The sequence below is a fragment of the Podarcis bocagei genome (assembly GCF_964188305.1).
Source record: "Podarcis bocagei genome assembly, chromosome: 4".
Classification (NCBI taxonomy): domain Eukaryota; kingdom Metazoa; phylum Chordata; class Lepidosauria; order Squamata; family Lacertidae; genus Podarcis; species Podarcis bocagei.
In genome coordinates, this window is record NC_138128.1 from 75,801,914 (window position 1) to 75,824,080 (window position 22,167).

At 43.0% G+C, this 22,167-nt stretch overlaps 1 protein-coding gene and 1 long non-coding RNA gene across 4 annotated transcripts in view; one reads left to right on the forward strand and one right to left on the reverse strand.

Annotated features, from left to right (window-relative positions):
- LOC308585315 (uncharacterized protein) overlaps positions 1-22,167 on the reverse strand; it is a 472,994-nt gene that overhangs the window by 337,852 nt on the left and 112,975 nt on the right. For 2 of the 3 annotated variants that reach the window (XM_081190992.1, XM_081190991.1), the window contains exon 1: positions 2,734-3,540. The exons of the other annotated variant lie outside the window; for it this stretch is intronic. In XM_081190992.1, coding sequence (XP_081047118.1) covers positions 2,734-2,856 — 123 coding nt within the window. In that variant the 5' untranslated portion in view covers positions 2,857-3,540. Of the gene's footprint in view, positions 1-2,733; positions 3,541-22,167 lie in introns of those variants that run through there. 3 annotated transcript variants of the gene reach the window in all.
- LOC308585359 lies at positions 2,115-7,273 on the forward strand. The gene is made up of 2 exons (XR_014007325.1): positions 2,115-2,670; positions 7,145-7,273. It is a non-coding gene; the product is annotated as an uncharacterized lncRNA (long non-coding RNA).

Genomic DNA, 22,167 nt, shown 5'->3' on the forward strand with positions numbered 1-22,167 from the left:
AGATCTAAAAGCAAATGCTTATTTCTAAAATGTGGGTTTGCTTGGGAATCTGACATTTCGTAGCTCTGTGTTAGAGATTTAGTCTCTTTTTTTGTATCATACACTTTTCCAGATTCAACACTTCCAAACTTCCCTGCAGATCAGAACACATCTCCCACTTGGATTGCTCACAACTCCAGATTTTGCAGTGCATTTTCTATGGGCAAAATGTGCACACAGTACGTATTTCACATGATGCCAATGCTTTTTTGTGACAGTATTTGCTGTTAACAGAGTAGCACCACCTCTCTTTTTTCTTTTTTCTTTCTGTCTATGACAGGCATTTTGTGCTGTTGCCCACAGCACTTTTACCCAGATGGGGGTGCCAGCGCTTTTTTCTTTTGTTTCCCCCCCCCCCAAAGCAGCACTGCATAAAAAAATACATACATGTAAAAGCTGTGTAATAAGTGCAGTGCAAATCAGAACAAAATGCACCCTTTGGAACGTAATTTCATGCCACAGGGCACATCTATAATCAAATGCTAGCAACATCCATAATGGGACAGAATTAGCTGCTGTGTCCATCTCTGCTCTGTATCTGTTCATCAACATTATAAATTCCACACAAAAAAATTGCATTTGTGTGTGCCTGCATGCTAGCTTTTTATGGGCTACTTCAAGGCCACTTTTCTCCTTTCATGTGCTTCAGACCAAACTTGGAGCAGATAGCCATAGCACTCATGGACACCTTATTGAGTGCAGGGTGATCAGATTACGAGGCATCAAGTCTCTGAAGCAGCTTCTCAAATCAGGTATTAAGTCATTAGTCCACTGACATTCTAGGGAGGAAAATGTTACCAAGGTCCATGTTCCTTTGAACCTTTTCAATCCTGACTGTGCCACTTGCTGAAGCCTCACCTGTACCTTCTTTTTACATTTTCATTCTCTCAGATGATCACAAGGGTAGTTTGGAGGTGCGATGCTGAGCACTGTTGGCTCTGAACCTTCATAATACATTGGGACACAGTCTTGGAAATTAAACCCATTTTTGACCCATGCTAAATTGACTTGTAATCAGAGGGAATGATGACTCTGCAGCAATCTTTTCCCACCAGCATTTAAAAGAATTTTTCTTCTTTAAAAAACCAGCAGAGAATTTGAACTTTTCTCTCAGTAGGTCAAGATATTAAAAACGTAAAGGATGGAAATAAGAGTCATGGAGGGTAAAAGTTACAGAGATTATAGAAAGGTAATTTGAGATTTTTTAAAAAGTGCCTTATCTATAAAATACATTGTCACTTTTAATCTGACAAAACTCTGCCCTTTTCCCGATCCAGCAGTCTCTGGTTTCAAGACATAATGTGATGTTTAAAACTTTTTGTTGGCATCATTGTAAGGTTAAGCTTATACAGCCACTTTCCTAAGGTTTATGTGACAACACACGGTAATTAAAATAATGAATTTGCTGAACGAATTTTTAAAAAGGGATACAAAAAAGGGAGGCGTGAGGAAGTCAGGAAAATAAGTTAACTAAAGATGAGTTAAAAAAAGAGGGGTTTTTGTTTTTTCCTTATGTGTTTTTCTTTTTTCTTCTTTTTTCTTCTTTTTTATGCTTAATGTTTGTATTTTTGTATTTTGACTTTGTATTTTTCTGTTTTTGTATTTTTTTTGAATTTTCTTATTGATAAAACTTAATAAAATATTAATTAAAAAAAACAACACGGTAATTAAAATAATGACTTTTTTGAGCAGGAACTCACTGGAACTCAGCTCTTGCAGCTCTCAGGTGGGTGCCATTGCCATTATAAGTGAACATGGGAGACGTCTCGTTCATGGTGAGTTCTGGCACCTCTTTTTCTAGAAAAATAAAAACTAAGCATTAAACTAACTAAAAATTAAAACTAAGCATTTTTTGGTATAGTGTATGACAGGGATCGGCAAAGTTTTTGTGGCTTGGGCCAGTTCACAGTCCTGCAGACACCGCAGTGGGCCGGAGTGCGCATGCACGCACACATGCACAAATGCTATTTCCGGCTCTCCTTCTGGCGCGGAGGACACGTGTGCAGCTTCCCATTGGCTGCAGGAGCTTCCTGCAGCCAATGGGAAGCTGGCCAGCATTGTGGAAGGCTGTCCCTGAGTGGGCAGCGGGGGTCCATGGGCCAGTTAAATGACCCCCATGGGCCGCTTGTGGCCCATGGGCTTTAGGTTGCCGACCCCTAGTGTATGATAATCCTACATCTTTTGGCAAAGATAGAGAACTTGTGGCTTTCCAAATATTGCTGGACACATCCCATCATCCCTCTGAGAAGTTGGAAGCCAGGAAATTCCCTGGTTACTTCAAGTCAATATGTAAAATTAATCTCCCTGCTTGTTGCCCCTAGTGGTTATCATGTCACAATGCTTCAGTGACACAAGCCAAAATCAGCAAAATTTTCTGTCTTAAATGAACAGCAACCCTGTCAAAGTCTAGACCAGGGAGTAGAAAACCTGAGACTCTATGGAAGTTTTTAGCCTCTCCAGTTCTCATAAGCCCCAGCTAACATGACAGGATGATGGGTACTGTAGCTCAACAACATCTGGAATGTCGCAAGTTCCCCAGCCTTGAGACTGACTAAGCATTTCTATGCATCCTTCTGTCCATCAACTAGCTTCTTCCAAGAGAGTGAAGTGAGGCATCCTCCATTAGCTCAGGTAAGGCCAGCTGCTATTTTGCTCCTCCTCTCCCAAAACCACCTTCATCAGCTGCCATCATACCTGGATGAGGCAGATGGAGAAATGACACAGCCAGAAGCCCTCAGAGCAACTGCCATTTGGCTCCTCCCCCTCCCAGAAGTGTCTCCCACAACAACCATTCCATTGGCCGTTATGGGACTTCATGATGTGTAATCCTATGAAAGCACTGACACCTGCATAAGCTTAGTTTCCTTCTTCCTCTCATCAAATTCCCATTTGTATCCCGTCTTCCGAGATTGCAGGCCATTATTATAAAACATAAAACACCTTGAGTGCTTGGCAGAGTGGTGGCATATCAGTGTAGGAAATAAATACGCATATTTGGAATTAGCTGAAACGCTCACACCAGATGAGTCAAATCGGTGTTAGAGATTTCACCACAACGAGCACAATACAATATAGATATAATGCTGACTTTCCTCTACCTCCTATGTTAGTTTCTAAATCAGGAGCCTTTGAGCAGGCTGACAGTTAATAACAGCTTAGAGCCAATCCCTGGGCTGCTGACCTGCTTTGGTCTGTTCTGTTTCCTTGCCAGCAGCTTGAGCAAAGAGAGTAGTTCAGTTGTTGGGCCTGGAGCTGAGAGGATTCTCTGCTAATCCTTTCCAGCCTGGTGGGTTCACACCTCAGAATTATAGCAGCAATATGTCATCTCTCCATGTCAGTAGACATTCAGGTCTAAATAGACCCCCTTGGGCACTTGGCAAACTCGTCCCTTCCACAAAGGGCAAGGATTTGCAGAACTGGATGAGCTGGAAGGAAGCTGCAGCAGCGTTGGGTGATAATAGCGTGGACTAGGTAGATATAACCCATCGCCATTTGCATATTTTGTCAGTGAACTGAATATAACCATCTGTGAAAGAAGATGGCTTCCAACAGGTGAAATGAAACAACTGTCACGTTGAGGGAGGACTCAAGATAATGCCTTTGGAACACCAAGGCAATATGCTTGGACAGAACATCTGTGTCGAAGCATCTGGTACGGCTGGCTGTTTGCATTGCAGGAGTTTTGTTTAAATATGAAAGTTAGAGAGAGCAGGAGGGTGATTTGCAGTGCCGAGCACACAGATTGCTTGATGGATGGTGTGCAGAATATTTTCCTGACAGATCAACTAAGGAAAGTTATTCAGCTTAAATTATATTTTATCTTTGGTTTCATGCACAGTGATAGAGGAGAATCTCATTTGGTCTGCATTTTTAAGTGAACTGACCTAATTTGCAGCTCCTGGACTAATCCATGAATTAGTGCTATCTCACTTTTCTGAATTTTGCCATATATTTTTAAGCTAAGGGGGGTGGGAGATGTAGTATTGGGGAAATGAAATTTGGTACAATGTATCAAATTTCATTAAGCATGCATGCTTTAGAATATAGTACATCTAGAAATGCTAACACTGAGATAAAATACGTATTTAAATGTGTCAAAAACATATTTAAATATGAGTTTTTGTATTTTTATTTTTATTTTAAAAAAGTTCACACATTAATGCACAAATGGAATGAAACAACCTGATGAACAACTACATCTGAAATTGGCATGGTCTGAAAACAGACTGATCCATCCATTCCTAACCATGACTAGCATGCAGTGATATTTGAAGAGAATTTGGCAGCTCATCTTTAGGTGAAACCTCTGAAGAATTTTTGATGAAAGCCAAATTTTCAATTAGAACTCTCAATGGGGTTTCATGCATCCCTTCTTGGCACCAGAAGAAAATTCATAGCAAGTTTAGACTCTTCTGCATGTAAAACCGCAGAGCAGGTAAAAGACAATAGGGCTTTCAATACGTTAGCAAAAATTTATCAGGAAGCTTTCACACATCCCTAGTTATAGGGATGGACTGAGGAAGTTTCTTGAAGTCACAGAACTATTATTGTTCACACATCTCTTCTACAACAGATTGAAATGACAGAAATTCCAGTTGAAAAAACGAAACGAAAGACGTTAACTTCATGTGCCATTGTCACCTGTAGAGCCCTGTGTGAAATCCTGGAGAGCTGCTGCCAATCAGTGTAGACAAGGCTGAGGTAAATAGATCAATGGTCTTACTCAGGATAAGGCAGCTTCTTGTTTTCTTATGTTCCTTCTAAACCACCAACATGAAGCATTTTTAAGGGGTGGAAACAGATTGGGATAACATTAGAATGGTATTTATGTACCAGTGGGTACAAACATTCCAGAGATTGCTGGATTCCTGTCTTTAGGAACATACCCTCCTGCTGAATCGGATCAGGGATCAGGGATCCTTCCATATTTGTATTGTCTATACAGGCAATCCCCGTTTTGCGCGGGGGTTATTGTCAGGGAACTGCCATCAACTCAGAGGTGAGAGATGGAAGGGCAGTTGTGTTATAGGAAGCCTCCGAAAATCCTGTGAAGTGGAGAAGAGGCACAGGGAATGCTAGGGAGAGCCTCAACACCGAGCCTGAGCAAACCGGAGAGGCAGGAAGTACGCCCCTGCCAGCACCCATTCTGTGCAGTAGGCTTCAGCGCAGGGAGGGGCGGAAAAGGTTGGGGGTGACGCGACTTTTGTGCTGGGGGAGGTACAAAGACTGACCACTCCCAGGTTCTGCTAGCGATTGAGCCAGACATGAACTTACAACGCTCTTCACTGTAAATAGTTTGCACCAAGAATAAAGCCTGGAATGACCGTTCCCCACTTAAAATGGGGGGCACCCTTTGCGTGGACGCACGCAGCCCCTAGATCTGGAGCGGCTCCATCAGCATAGGCTTGGCTTGCCTTCCCTCAGGGGGGATACCTGGAGGTCTCCGCCTACCTCAGTCAGTTGTCCAATCCCACCTGGGGGAAGCGTTGCCAAGGAGACCAGGCCAGGTAGGGGAGGGATTACCTGCCCACACAATAGAGGGAGGATCTTATCTGGGAATCCTCACTTGGCTCCAGAGCTTCTCCCACCCTACCCACCCTCAGTTAATGTCTTATTTTGCAGGTTAACTTTTCTTCACAGGTATGCGGGCGCTGCTACATTAAGGTCGCTGTTAAAGGGCCGGAAAGGAATTTCCCTGCATTGGCAGGTTTCGCCTTTCCCGCAGCAAAACGTCACAACTTTGGCGGTATCAGGCCTTGGGCGGAATCCTTTAGTCCATCTTCCTCTTTGCGGCAGCGATACCAGGGTTCCCCGTTAAAGGGGTTTCTGAAGGGAGGCTTTGACCGTACGCCGAAAGGTCGTCATTGCTCTCCCCTGCGGCGGCGTAATGGGGGTGGCTATCTCTGCTTGAACATATGTTCTCCAGAGCCGGCCCATCCCCCCCACACACACTGGATAACCCTGATGCTCCCTAGGTCCCCGGCTGGGGATTGGGGAGGGAGAACGCCCAATGCCTGAGCCAAGGTCTACCCACATTTGAAATTTAATAAAGTTGTGGCCAATTTAATCCCATAGCACGTTGTCTTGAGTCGTTATTCCACATGACGGGGGGACCGTGCAGGATCTGGGGAGTCCGCCTGTCCACGCAAAAGACAGGTCAGAGTCTTGCCTGTTTACTCTCGAGCAACCACACCAGCACCTGACAGTTATGTTCTGGACCCCAATGTGCATCGGCGGAATGCACGTAAGCCCGCTCTGCCACACCTCCCCTTGCTGACCAAAAAAGATTCCATTGAGCACATGGATTGATAATATGGACAAATTAGCTACATATGAATGAATTGCATGTCGACGCAAAATAAGAATGGATAAATATGAAGAAATCTGGAACGAATATTTAAGTGATAAGGCGGATAGTGGTGGGAAGTAGGGGGAGGAGAGAGAGGTGGGAAAATATTGTTAAAAAGGTGTAGTCATAGGTATAGCAGTGAATTCAAATCTGAATTGTCAAATTGTGTTATTATTGTTTTTGTTGTACAGTGGTACCTCCGGTTACATATGCTTCAGGTTACATACACTTCAGGTTACAGACTCCGCTAACCCAGAAATAGTACCTCGGGTTAAGAACTTTGCTTCAGGATGAGAACAGAAATCGTGCGCCGGCGGTGCGGCTGCAGCAGGAGTCCCCATTAGCTAAAGTGGTGCTTCAGGTTAAGAACAGTTTCAGGTTCAGTACGGACCTCCGGATCGAATTAAGTACTTAACCTGTATATGTCTTTTGCGGTCGTTGTTTGTATCGAAAAAATGATTAAATAATTTTTTAAAAAAACCCTCCCCTTGCTGACCCTTAATGCCCTTTTCCGAACCTTTTCATCACATCTTTACAACGCTTTGGGCTACTTCCAGGCTTGGTGCTGCGCATGCATGGTAATTGCGTGTCACTCAGATGTGCCTCAGTCAGTTGTTACCTGTACTGACTGGCAGAAACTCTCCAGGGTTTTAGACAAGGGTCTTTTCTAGCTTTGCCTGGTGATGCCAGGGACCAAGCCTTGTTTTATACAAAGCCTGTGTTCTTCTACTGACCTACACCTCTTTTCCCTTTCAGAACATTTCCACGGAGCTATTCCATTCATAGGAAGAGCTACTGCACCTCTTTGTTTTCAATTTAAACTTGTTCTACTCTGCATAGCACTACAACAACTCCACGAGATACAAAAATTATTACTTTAAATTACATGTATTCAGAAGGTGTTTTTTAAATCTTTATGTCATCTCTGCTTGGGGGAGTTTGGCCGGGGAGTTCTAGAGAGAACATGAGCTACTTACTCGGTGGAGCATGGAGTGCAAAAGAGATGAATCCTTCTCTTCTTAATAGTACAACAACAGGAGTGGGCTATGAAGCACATTATTTACTTCAGTGGTCCCATTACTGTATGCCTCATTACATCTGAAGACTGAACTAGCATTTTGAATGTTCCGGCAACAGTGGAAACGCTCGCTTCCATGCCAGTGCATTATTGCCGGTCATCATAAATAACAACTTTCCCAATTTCCCAATATTGATTCATCCATCTGTGTATGAAAGGGATAAAGGCAGCAAAAATAACACAAACAGCAAAGAGAGCATCTCCCCCTCATAGCACAGTTCTTATAAGGGGCTGTTCTTGGGACCTGTTCTGCCAAAGGTTTTGGCTTCCAAAGGTAGTACAGTGGTACCTCAGGTTAAGTACTTAATTCGTTCCAGAGGTCCGTTCTTAACCTGAAACTGTTTTTAACCGAAAGCACCACTTTAGCTAATGGGGCCTCCTGCTGCTGCCGCGCCGCCGGAGCACGATTTCTGTTCTTATCCTGAAGCAAAGTTCTTAACCTGAAGCACTATTTCTAGGTTAGCGGAGTGTGTAACCTGAAGCGTATGTAACCTGAAGTGTATGTAACCCGAGGTACCGCTGTAGTTCTTTTGGATTCAGACAGCCATTGGGATAGCTCAGTCGGTTAGAGCATGGTGCTGATAATGCTAAGGTTGCATGTTCGATCCCCTTATGGGACAGCTGCATATTCCTGCAAGGCATGGGTTGGACTAGATTGCCACTGGGGTCCCTTCCAACTCTGCAGTTCTATGATTCTACCACCAGAGTTGCTCTTTAACAGGTTTATTTAAAAGATTAGGAAAATAAAGAACAAAGCAAGAAGCTCATATCATCTTATGACCCTTTCTGCTGCTGGAGAATCCCCTCTCTTCCAAGGCAGACCACAGGTTCGAACTCCTCACAGGTAATTGTGCAGCACCCGATATCACCAGTGAGGTCTGCACTGAAATTCTCACTGGACCTAAGTGGACATGAGCCTTTTATACTATCTGGTAGTGCTGGTGACCCTTGATCATCTGAGTTTGAGTCACATTCTTACGACCCTGTCAATGCTGATGTCCGGCAAGGTCCGAGGAACAGTCAAAACAAAATGCTGATTACAAAGAGAGAGAATGATGAGACGGTTGGAACATTCCCATGCTAGTCTACAGAGCACTTTAAGAACCAGGTGGCCCTACCTTTAAACAGCATGTGGCCCCACATCTCCCGTAGGGAGACCTTTCTATAATAATTGCTGATTCTAGCAAAATACGACCAACTCTTTCAGAACTCTAGTCTACAAATTGTAATATTATAATTATGAGCAAGTGCCAAGTCCGGGTCTGTGCTTTTAGGTACCTTTGGGGCATTAACTGGGAGATTGTGGCACATCATTCCTCCTCAAAATACAGTGGTAGTGGTCTTCCAGATATGCCCCATTACAAGGCCTTCTTGTATTGAATTGAAGCAATAATAATAATAATAATAATAATAATAATAATAATAATAATAATAATTTATTTATACCCCACCCATTTGGCTGGGTTTCCCCAACCACTCTGGGCTGCTCCCAACTGAATATTAAAAACACAATACAGCATTAAACATGAAAAACTGCCTTCAGATGTCTTTTAAAATAAGATAGTTGCTTATTTCCTTGACATCTGATGGGAAGGCGTTCCACGGGGTGGGCGCCACTACCGAGAAGGCCCTCTGCCTGGTTCCCTGTAACCTCACTTCTCGCAGTGAGGGAACTGCCAGAAGGCCCTCTGGAGTGGTGGAAAGGGATATCAAGGTTTGTGAACCATGTAAGAAGAAGAAAGAAAGAAAGAAAGAAAGAAAGAAAGAAAGAAAGAAAGAAAGAAAGAAAGAAAGAAGCCTGTGTATCAGAGGTGGGATGATCACAGAAACAAATAAACCATTTAATCCTCTGGAAATCACAACAGCAGACATCTCCTTAATATTTTGATGCAGGAATATAATACTGCATGGAGCTTGACTGTTTTATACATATTATACATATATGGGGGGTTGGCATATGGTCAGGCTTTAAAATCAAAACAGCAATAACACATAAGTGACTTGGACATAAGGGGTGTTGAATACAAGAGGAGACAAAGCTTGAACAAGTTGGAAATGCCATACTCCACGTAGAAATCCATTTATAATGGATTCCTGCCCCATGCCATTTAGATAAACTTTTGAGGAGATAGGGGAAACCCAAGCAATAGAACTACAGAGACAGTACCTTAAGTCCTAATTCATGTTATCCTGCTGTACTAAAAAATGTGATATGGTGAAACTATTGGGTTGTAGCTTACCTCTCTCTGTGTTACCAGTAAGTCAAATACACCATGAGAAGAAAGTGTTACAAGAGAACTGACTGCAAAGTTATTTACTGATCCTTAGAGCCCTAAAGAAATTTCAAATGTATTCAAAATTCAGCAAAGTTTCAGAAATAATCTGACACATAGAATTGCAAACATTTTCATATTTTCACAATTCCTTTTTGAAACTCAACCTCAAGAGTTATATATTTTTAAAATTGAATTGTAGTGGTGTGATGGATCTACCAACTCTCCTTTAAAACATTCATTTCTAATAAAATACCTTTTAATTATATCAGCAATACATCACTGAGAATCTGTTGTGGGGAGCATAACAGAACTAAATTTCAGCAAGAAAACTCAGGCTAGGAGAATTTGATTGAGAATTTTTGCCCCCAAATTCCTTTTAGCTCTTGCACTGTTCTTGACTCAAGGCACAACAGACAATCAAAACTAGCTGTCCACATACAGAGATAACTCCATGCTCTTCCCTGATTTAATTTAATTCCCTGATGTAATGTAATACAAAATACAGGTAACAGCAAAGCTCTGTTCTGTGTATTTATCTGGCTCTAGACTGAAAATACTGGAAAAATAAGCCAACATTTATTAGGCTACACAACTGTATTTTGTACAGCTGTTCATATTGCTCATAATAAAATTGTCTTTTGACATCTGTTTCTTCTCCTATCCTTTCATGTAGCCATATGACAGTGCATAGGTTATGCTAGGGCAACTGGTCTGCTCCTAAAGATGTACAGGCAGAGTTTGCTTTCTGTTAAACACCATTAGATGAACACTTGTCACTTTCCCCCTGCCTTAAGAGCTGACACCAGTGTGTGACCTATTCCATAATGTTCATGCCAGAAATTTCTGTGCCTCAGTGCTTATGTGACTTGCCCCAAACAAATGCATCAGAACAGCAACATAATTCTGACATGTCCATGTGCTGTCTGTATGGAGGAACCCATCTCCCAATCTTTTCTACACACCAGTGAAATTGCTGTGGGATAAGTATTGCCAGTTATTAAAACAATTGCAACAAAAAACATTGAAATGCAAATTCCCTCTGAGGAAGCAGAGCACCTAGTATCAGCCAGTAAATAAACCACAATGACTTTCATTGTTATGCTAGCTTAGTGCTCTCTGTGGGAAAAGTAAAGTCCACTATAATTCTAGGAAATAGAGTATTAAAAATAACTATTTGTATAGAAAATGGATGCCCTGGGTGCACTTTCCCAATAACATATTGTGCAAAACTTGGATCCCGACAGATCCAGTTTTTCATCCCAAATTGCACTGCTGAAACATCCATGCATTTTGGCATTCATTGCAAATGTTTACAGAATCAATACACAACTAGATTATAATTTCTTTTCCTTCCTCCTTTTTTCCTGTATATCAGCATGTATCTTTAAAATTGTGCCTTGATAGTTATTGGTTTTAGGTTCTTTGTTTGTTTTTACTTTGCACTGATAGAGAAAACACTGTAATAAACAGTAGGTGAAATGTGCATAAGGCTGAGAAAATAAACTTTAGTGTAAAAGTGTCAGTGTAAGAAACAGCCCATGATATTCTGTCAAGAGATTTCAGAGTCATGGTTAAGTAGTGACTAGCGCCTGAAAGCAAACCAGCTGTTTGAAATGTAATGGTGTAATCCTGTACTGTGTATTCTTAAACAGACATGCATCACCCAAGTCTTCCCAGAAGGAAATTCCATCAAGTACAATGGGATTTACTCCCAGGAAAGTGTGTATAGGATTGCTGCCTTACTCTCAAGCAAGCCCAATTGAACCCAGTGGTAGTCTCTTCCAAATTAAAAATAAATAAATCACCCAGTGAATTAGGCTGCAAGGCTATATTTTTGCATTGCTATTATGTTGTTGCTACCAACCCCTTCACCCTGATAGGGCTCTAGGGAATAAAAGCAATGCTTGTAATCTGATAACTACAGTTCTAACAGGGTGGTCCAAAATAATGTGAAAATGAAGTCCCAGTCACATATTCAGAATGATTTTCAAAACAAACTGAAATGTGTAAAGCATGACACAATCATTTTTGTCATACCAACTTAAGAATACATTATTCCAGACGTTTCCAACCTTTTTGAGTCCACAGCTCCCTTGACCAGCTACATTCTTTCTGCGGCACCCCTGTGGGGCTCAGAAGCCCAGTTATGTCACCCCTTGCCTGCAGAGCCGGCAGCCCCTCACCCCTTTTCAAACATCCTCCCTTGTGGAGTGTTCCCTCAGCCTCCTCTCCTCTTTCCACGGTCGCCTCAGCTCCTGGCAAACAGCAACCCCTGGCCAGCCCCAGAGGCACCATTCACCCGGGAAGCTTGTAGCCAGGATTGCTGCAACAAACAGCCGTGCAAGCTTTTGGGAAGCAGAGGGGCAAGATGGCATCAGAGGAGGAAGGAAAGGAAAGTGGGACAGAGGCCAGTGTTGCCTGCAGTAACCCTGACCATCATTCAAAGCACCCCAGGGTGCCATGGTACACTGGTTGAAAACCACTACCTTATTCAGTGAATGTCCTTGAAGTAAGAATTATGGACAAGCACTTCTTCCATGCCTGTTATGAATGGGAAATGAAGGTCACTGTGTGGCTCAAGGAACCTTTATGAAGCCAAGAACAGAGCCTTTGTCAGATCCTTCTAATGTGCTATTGCAGAGTTGCTCCAGTGTCTAAGTTTCCAAGACCTTTACCCTCCGTGTCCCTTGCTTCAGAGATTGGGTCATTAGTAAAGTCTTCAGCTGAAGAGATTTTCCTCTTTGCTGATGACCTGCTTGCTGTGAGGTTTTGTGGAGGTACTGATGTTCATTCTCAAAAAAAGGGGAAGTCCATTTTTGACTTCTTGAAAAACTATAGTCTATTGATATCTTAATTGTTTGGGTTACTTGGGAGACTTGGTGGTGCCAATAGTCTACAGAATTTCTGAGAGATTTGAACCAGTTGGGAGTACCAGGTTTTCTGCAGACCTTTCCCCCATTGTTCATTGCCACTGACCTCTGCCCTGTGAGAGATACTTGGAAAAGAAGGGTAAAAAATCCATAGTATCTACGTTAATTTTGATCAGTAGGTTGGACAGTTGTAACTTTAGCTCACCCTTCTGAAGTGAGTCAGATATTCAACTACTGTGAATGACAGGATTTGTTCTACAAAATCCACAGTTAGGTGCCATATAGTGTGAATTAGTGCTGTGCCTATCCTCCAGTTTCTTGAAAGTTTTCTTCCTCTGTAAAATGCCTTCCCCCTTTTTTGTCTCATTCTCACAGCACTTCAGAATTTCTTTAGAATTTCAGTCAGTTTGAGGTTTTGAGCATAACTTATTATTGTGAGGTGACCAAGGGTGGTGTATGCGTTTTTTCATCTGGTAAACTTTTCTCTAGCATTCTGCAGCCTTCCCAGCTGCTCATGCTCCTGATCTGAAAAAGCTCTATGGGAGGAATTAAGTCATGGGATGTCCTCCCCTGGGCTTTGATTGCATGAGCAACTGGGAGGGCTACAAGAGTGATGATTTGTAGAATAAATGAAAGAACATCTGCAAACACTTGTTGGCCACCTCAAAAGTCAAGTAAAAGTGCACCAAAAACAATGTACAGTGGCACCTCGGGTTAAGAAGTTAATTCATTCTGGAGGTCTGTTCTTAACCTGAAACTGTTCTCCTCTTCCCTCAGCATAGAAAAAAACAGAGTTTGGCACGCAAAAAAAGGTTTACTTACAAGCTATCCAAAGGTTGAATTCAGGTGATTTTCCATACAGCATTCAGAAAAAGTTGCACAGGCAGTAAACTAAGTTTAGCTCCAAAGTGCTGAAAGTTCCTAAATTACTGGTGTAGGAAATCAAGAGTGGCTTGTAAGAGCCATGTATTCTGAACTGCAGCAATCAGCTCAGAGCTCCTCAAATGCTGAGCTTCTCTGGTAGACTGGGGGTTGAACAACAGGCTTGATTACCCATTTCCTCCCATGCTAAGGGGAAGTGACCTCACTAAGCCTGGCAGGACTGCTTATTCTATGGTATTAACCCCTTCATGCATCAATTCATGCATCAATTAGACTTAAGCATGTTGGTTATATGAAGTTAGTTATCCCACATTCATGGATCACTGCCTTGCTGTGGCGAAGGGGCTTGAATAACTCAGAGAAGCTATGAGCTATGCCATGCAGGGCCACCCAAGATGGACAGGTCATAGTGGAGAGTTTTGACCAAACGTGGTCCACCTGGAGCAGGAACCGGCAAGCCACTCCAATATCCCTGCCAAGAAAACTCCATGGACAAAGACAACAGGCATATAAAAGTTATGACGCTGGAAGATGAGCCCCTCAGGTTGGAAGGCGTCCAACATGCTACTGAGGAAGAGCGGAGGACAAGTACAAGTAGATTCAGAGCTGATGAAGCGGCTGGGCCAAAGCCGAAAGGACGCTCAGTTGCGGATATGCCTGGAAGCGAAAGGAAAGTCCAATGCTGTAAAGAAAAATATTGCATAGGAACCTGGGAAAGTTGGATGTGGTCAAAAGTGAGATGGCAAGAATAAATATTGACATCCTGGGCATCAGTGAACTAAAATGGACGGGAATGGGCGAATTCAGTTCGGATGACCATCACATCTACTACTGTGGGCAAGAATCCCGTAAAAGAAATGGAGTGGCCCTCATAGTCAACAAAAGCGTGTCAAAAGCTGTACTGGGATGCAATCTCAAAAATGATAGAATGATCTCGATACGAATCCAAGGCAGACCTTTTAACATCACAGTAATCCAAGTTTATGCACCAACTACTGGTGCTGAAGAAACTGAAATTGACCAATTCTATGAAGACTTACAACACCTTATAGAAATGACACCAAAGAAGGATGTTCTTCTCATTATAGGGGATTGGAATGCTAAAGTAGGGAGTCAAGAGATAAAAGGAACAACTGGCAAGTTTGGCCTTGGAGTTCAAAACGAAGCAGGGCAAAGGCTAATAGAGTTCTGCCAAGATAACAAGCTGGTCATCACAAACACTCTTTTTCAACAACACAAGAGACGACTCTACACATGGACATCACCAGATAGGCAGCATCGAAATCAGATTGATTATATTCTCTGCAGCCAAAGATGGAGAAACTCTATACAGTCAGCAAAAACAAGACCTGGAGCTGACTATGGCTCAGATCATCAGCTTCTTATAGCAAAATTCAAGCTTAAACTGAAGAAAGTAGGAAAAAACACTGGGCTGGTAAGATACAATCTAAGTCAAATCCCTTAAGAATACACAGTGGAAGTGAGGAACAGGTTTAAGGATTTAGATTTGGTGGACAGAGTGCCTGAAGAACTATGGATGGAGGCTCGTAACATTATACAGGAGGCAGCAACTAAAACCATGCCAATGAAAAGGAAATGCAAGAAAGCAAAGTGGCTGTCCAACGAGGCCTTACAAATAGCGGAGGAGAGAAGGCAAGCAAAATGCGAGGGAGATAGTGAAAGATACAGGAAATTGAATGCAGATTTCAAAAAAATAGCAAGGAGAGACAAGAAGGCCTTCTTAAACGAGCAATGCAAAGAAATAGAGGAAAACAATAGAATGGGAAAAACCAGAGATCTGTTCAAGAAAATTGGAGATATGAAAGGAACATTTTGTACAAAGATTTCCATAATAAAAGACAAAAGTGGAAAGGACCTAACACAAGCAGAAGACATCAAGAAGAGGTGGCAAGAATACACAGAGGAACTATACCAGGAAGAAATGGATGTCTCGTATACACCAGCTAGTGTGGTTGCTGACCTTGAGCCAGACATCCTGGAGAGTGAAGTCAAATGGGCCTTAGAAAGCACTGCCAGTGGAACAAGGCCAGTGGAAGTGATGGTATTCCAGTGAACTATTTAAAATTTTAAAAGATGATGCTGTTAAAGTGCTACACTCAATATGCCAGCAAATTTGGAAAACTCAGCAGTGGTCAGAGGATTGGAGAAGATCAGTCTACATCCCAATCCCAAAGAAGGGAAGTGCCAAAGAATGCTCTAACTACCGCACAATTGCACTCATTTCACACGCTAGCAAGGTTATGCTTAAAATTCTACAAGGAAGGCTTAAGCAGTATGTGAACCGAGAACTCCCAGAAGTGCAAGCTGGATTTCGAAGGGGCAGAGGAACCAGAGACCAAATTGCAAACATGCACTGGATTATGGAGAAAGCTAGAGAGTTCCAGAAAGACATCTACTTCTGCTTCATTGACTATGCAAAAGCCTTTGACTGTGTCGATCCCAGCAAACTATGGCAAGTTCTTAAAGAAATGGGAGTGCCTGATCACCTCATCTGTCTCCTGAGAAATCTCTATGTGGGACAAGAAGCTACAGTTAGAATTGGATATGGAACAACTGATTGGTTCAAAATTGGGAAAGGAGTACGGCAAGGCTGTATATTGTCTCCCTGCTTATTTAACTTATATGCAGAATTCATCATGCGAAAGGCTGGGCTGGATGAATCCCAAACCAGAATTAAGATTGCCGGAAGAAATATCAACAACCTCAGATATGCAGATGACACAACCTTGATGGCAGAAAGTGAGGAGGAATTAAAGAACCTTTTAATGAGGGTGAAAGAGGAGAGCGCAAAATATGGTCTGAAGCTCAACATCAAAAAAACAAAGATCATGGCCACTGGGCCCATCACCTCCTGGCAAATAGAAGGGGAAGAAATGGAGGCAGTGAGAGATTTTACTTTATTGGGCTCCATGATCACTGCAGATGGTGACAGCAGTCATGAAATTAAAAGACGCCTGCTCCTTGGGAGAAAGGCGATGGCAAACCTAGACAACATCTTAAAAAGCAGGGACATCACCTTGCCAACAAAGGTCCGTATAGTAAAAGCCATGGTTTTCCCAGTAGTGATGTATGGAAGTGAGAGCTGAACCATAAAGAAGGCTGATCGCCGAAGAATTGATGCTTTTGAACTGTGGTGCTGGAGGAGACTCTTGAGAGTCCCATGGATTGCAAGAAGATCAAACATATCCATTCTTAAGGAAATCAGCCCTGAGTGCTCACTGGAAGGACAGATCGTGAAGCTAAGGCTCCAATATTTTGGCCACCTCATGAGAAGAGAAGACTCCCTGGAAAAGACCCTGATGTTGGGAAAGATTGAGGGCACAAGAAGAAGGGGACGACAGAGGACAAGATGGTTAGACAGCGTTCTCGAAGCTACAAACATGAGTCTGACCAAACTGCAGGAGGCAGTGGAAGATAGGAGTGCCTGGCGTGCTCTGGTCCATGGGGTCACGGAGAGTCGGACACGACTAAAGGACTAAACAATCCCACATTTAATGTGTATGCTTGTGTGCTAAGGTTGTGTGTGTGTGTGTGTGTGTGTGTGTGTGTGTGTGAGAGAGAGAGAGAGAGAGAGAGAGAGAGAGAGAGAGAGCGCACCCCTTGAGTTTAAGAACTGTATTCAATAAACAAGGTATTCTTATCTTCTCTCCAATATAAGAATCCTGTTAAGTTTGGGTTGCATGCCCAACACAAACCACCAACTAAAAGGGAATTAATACTGTAGGACTGGAATAGCATTAAAGCAAAACAGATGAATAATTTCATACGCAATTAGTAGGGGCTCATTTTTTATGTTTTCACTGGAGAGGGACATCAATAAAAGAAATTCAAAGAGACTTGGATCACAGTTGCTTGGTCATCTGGAGAGAATAGTCATTAAGTGGCTTGCTTGACAGGCAGCACAGGTTTCGGTAATCTCTTTGATACCCATTGTTAAAAAAAATAGAGAGAGCAGGCCCTGTTTTTTTGTAAGGTTGTCCTCTAGCCAGAGGCAGTCATTTAGATGTTTATCCCCAGCTTCATAAAAGGCAGGGACAAACATTCTGACTGCGTGCTCTGCCTTCACCCAGAGATGCTTACTTGCATTGAACCAGAACTGCCCATTATGCCTAAACCAGAAACTCTGGTTTAAAGTCAGTTAACAAACTAAGATAAAACAGCTGGATATGATATATGAAAGAACTTTCAACTTATTCCAGCTTTATGCCTGTTATTTCAACTGGTTTGTGGACCTACCTCTATTATGAAGAGAAAGCAGCTCTACAAAGGTTCTACTTTCTTGCTGAATACAGGTTTGGGTATACCATTAGAGTCTCCCACCATAAGGTTTGAGATTATTGTTAATGCTGTTGTTGTTGACAGTGTATGACAGCCCTGGACCTGTACTCTTATTATGCATCGCCTGAGCAGTATATAAATATTGTTAAGAAATAATATGATAAATATTTAATTTTTACTTAAAATATGTACGGTATATACTACTTTTCAGCACAGCCTTAATACCATAGCAGAATTAATGTTCTCTCTCTCTCTCTCTCTCTCTCTCTCTCTCTCTCTCTCTCTCTGTGTGTGTGTGTGTGTAAAATGTCACTATTGATCATAATCATTATTAATTGCTATCTTTCCCCACAAGCCCAATGGGTCTGCTGAGTGTTTAGGGTTGTCAGAAAAACAAGGAGCTGAAGCAGATTTTACAAAGTTATATATAGTTTAGGGCAGGGGTCAGGTCAGCAAACTTTTTCATCAGGGGGCTGGTCCACTGTCCCTCCGACCCTGTGAGGGGCTGGACTATGTTTTGAAAAAAATATAAATACCCTGCAAGCCGGTCCCGCAGCTACCTCCGGACCTGGAGGAGGAACGCACTCTGCACGCGCTCAGGAGCACGTCTCGGTGCCACCCGCTCACCGGCATTGTTGAAAAGCAGCAGCTGCTCCATGGACCCATCCCTGTGGAGCTCCCAGGTGGCATGCACCATGTGCTGCGGCCCGTCGGCCGAGGCCAGGTCAGCGGGCAGAACGTGCACATGGAGAACCGTGCAAGCAGTGTGCAGCTTGCCCTCCGGCTGCTCCAGCATGGCCGCTGAGCATGCCACCAGCAGCAGCACTGAGTTGGGCACCAGGCGCGGGGCCAGCAGTCGCACCAAGCTCTGGCTGAAGCCCCGCAATACGCCCGTCACAATGCCCATGGTGCATGCGGCCCAGACTCTCTGTCCAAGGCCACACCGGGTTTACCTCAGCCATGGGCAGTGAGGCTTCAGATTGGCTGCAGGAAGTTCCTGCAGCCAATCTGAAACTGCGCCTACTTCACCACTGACCCAGAAGCTGTGCCAGCGTCGCAGAAGTCAGTCCCCGCGCAGCGAGGCATCCGCAGCACGCAGGGACTGACCGAGCGGGCAGCAGGGTCCGCTTTTACGATCATGGGGGCCACATCCAGCCCCCGGGCCTTGGTTTGCTGACCCCTGGTTTAGGGTAAATAGGTATTGTTTCCCCCTGAGCTCTCCCTCCAAAAACAGCTAGTGTCCACACTCACTCACTCGCTGGGCTCTGCTACCCCACCCAAATCCAATATTTCAAAAGCTGGCAATTCTAACAGTTTGGGAGATCCCAAACTGAGCACAGTACATCAGTAAGGTAGGGCAAGGTTGATAAATCTTCCCATCTCCACTGCCGCTTTCCTCACTTTTGTTATATGCCTGAGATTAGGAATACAGGGAACACAGTGCCGGCGCAGCAGCAGCAGGAGACCCCATTAGCTAAAGTGGTGCTTCAGGTTAAGAACAGTTTCAGGTTAAGAACAGACCTCCAGAACGAATTAAGTACTTAACCCGAGGTACCACTCTATATGCTCTTCTACTGAACTGTGGCCCTTTGAGGCAAAACCAGAGGAGTACAGACAAACACCCAGAAGGTGTAGTAGTAGCCATACAGTGGTACCTCAGGTTAAGTACTTAATTTGTTCCGGAGGTCCGTACTTAACCTGAAACTGTTCTTAACCTGAAGCACCACTTTAGCTAATGGGGCGTCCTGATGCTGCCACGCCGCCAGAGCACGATTTCTGTTCTCATCCTGAAGCAAAGTTCTTAACCTGAAGCACTATTTCTGGGTTAGCGGAGTCTGTAACCTGAAGTGTATGTAACCTGAAGCGTATGTAACCCGAGGTACCACTGCATACACGTGCAAGCCTAATGCACTTGCAGCACAAGCCTGATAGCATGGTCTGGATTAACAGCAACAGCAACAACAATTTTGTTATTTGCACTCCACCCATCTGACTGGGTTGCTCCTGCCATTAGACAGCCCTAATCCTATTTAAGCACATATTCATTGGTATAACAAGCTGTAAAGCTGGGGAATGTTTATAACAATATTTCAATGTCATTGACAAAAAGCCTTCTGCTTTCCCACATATCCTGCTAAATGTATGCACGTAAAGTACTGTATGTCTTGTAAAAATGCTCCGTGTTGGAATTGTAAAAGTAGTAGATAGGTAGCCGTGTTGGTCTGCCATAGTCAAAATAAAAATTTTTTTTCTTCCAGTAGCACCTTAAAGACCAACTAAGTTAGTACCTGAAGAAGTGTGCATGCACACCTGAAGAAGTGTGCATGCACACGAAAGCTCATACCAAGAACTAACTTAGTTGGTCTTTAAGGTGCTACTGGAAGAAAAAAAAAATTTTATTTTGTAAAAGTAGGTAATTGCTTCTCTTTTGTCTCCAGTGGCAGCAATTTTATACTGGGTCAAGAGACTTAGAAATCCTATCAGTTCCCAACAAAGCATCATTCACCTAAGGGGTTTCTCTCCATCTGTAAAATCCTAAGGCAATTCAAGAAGAGGTGGTGCTTCTCCAGAAAGATTTTAACTAGCTAAAAACAAATTAAGATGAATTCAGCAATGACTGGCATCTTGGTACTCAAATGATTACGCAACAACTTTCACATGCAAATATACATAATTTAAAATATTTAGAGAGGATTATAATAAGCAGCTTAATAACTGTCTGTGCCTAAGCCGGACCTTTTCATTCACTCCAGAATCTTATCACAAATGACTCTGGAAAGAATTCTTTAGGAATTTGTGAGCAAATGCCAGTAACTCTTTATTAAACTCTCCCCAAATCACTGGCAAAGCAGTCCTTTATATTTATCAATAGGATGCTAAAACATTTTACAATAACATTTCTAAAGCATTTAAGAGAACAAAATTATTTCCAGTTATCACTGAACTAACCCTGGGGTGCCCAATGTGGCACTCCTGGGCACCACAGCAGCTTCCAACCCCATTTGGGGCACACTAAAGGCCTGCTACCCCTCCCAATTTGAGTTTTTGAGGGGGTGCTGCCTGCTTTATTGTCTGTCTTTTACTGGTGGGTGGGTGTGTTTGTATCTAGGTGTTTTGCCTGTTTTAGGGGTGTGTGTAGCATATGTAGGTGCTTTTCCTGTTTTTTGGGAGGAGGAGGGGAGCTTCACCCATTTGTCTTGTGTGAAATTGCTATTTTGTGATTCCCACGACAGTTTCTTCCACTTCCAAATGCAGCCCTTGTCCCCAAAGGGCTAGGGACCATGGATCTAACCCATGGTTTGGGTGGGTGCGAACAAGCTGCAGCAAGCTTGGGTGAGTGCATCCCCCAATCCTCTTCTCCATCTGCATGCATGAGAGGAGAAGACCGAAAGGTTTCCCTGTTGAATAAACCATAGTTTCCCATTATCTACAGCAGGAATGGGGAGCCTGTGGCCGTCCAGATATTGTTGGACTCTCTGACCAATCATCCCTGACCATTGGCCGTATTGACAGGGGCTTATGGGAGTTGGAGTCCAGATATTGTTGGACTCCAACTCCCATAAGCCCCTGTCAATACGGCCAATGGTCAGGGATGATTAGCACTTGACTCCAACACAATGGGTCTCCTGTTGTCTTTATAATTTATAGCCTGATCCCATGGAAAGGGCACCAGGAAACAGAGGTCCAGGATGAAGATCAGACTTGGATGTAGGACTCTCAGTTGTGTAGATCTGGAAAATGTTGGGCTTCTCCATAGGTTGCTCTACCCCAGCTCTACCCCAAAGTGATACATAATTTGACTCTGCAGCTGAAATAAGATTACATAAATACCTAATAATCTCTCAGATCACTCACACACCAACAAAAACTTTAATGTGGTTTTGGGTTCCTGCAGTGAATATTTGCAAGCAGCAAGACTGTTTAATAAGATGTTGAGCTGAAGCACAGATCTCTGATGTTTATCTACCCTCAAGAGCAGATTAGGGTTTAAATCAAGAAGAAAATAAACTAACATCACAGCATCATTGGTACTTAGGTTTGTTTTTGCAGCCCCTGCCAAATTTGCTCCTCTGATACCAATGCTCATGAGGTAGGAGCTTAGTTGCCAATGAGATCGAGAAGTGCTCTGAATAGTCAAAGGTTGTAATACGTTTAATGTGCAGTGAATTGGTGGGTTTTATGCATGTTTAATGATATTTGAAAAACAGCCTTTAGGACAAGAAGAATGCCACATCATTGTCTCAATACCATAGTACTCAAGCTAATTGTCTGAGCAATAAATATTGTGATACCAAGATGTTAATATTACCACGATGTGTTCTACAAGGCTTTATGGTCACCCAGCAAAGTGTTAGAAAGTTTCCTTTGAGGGCC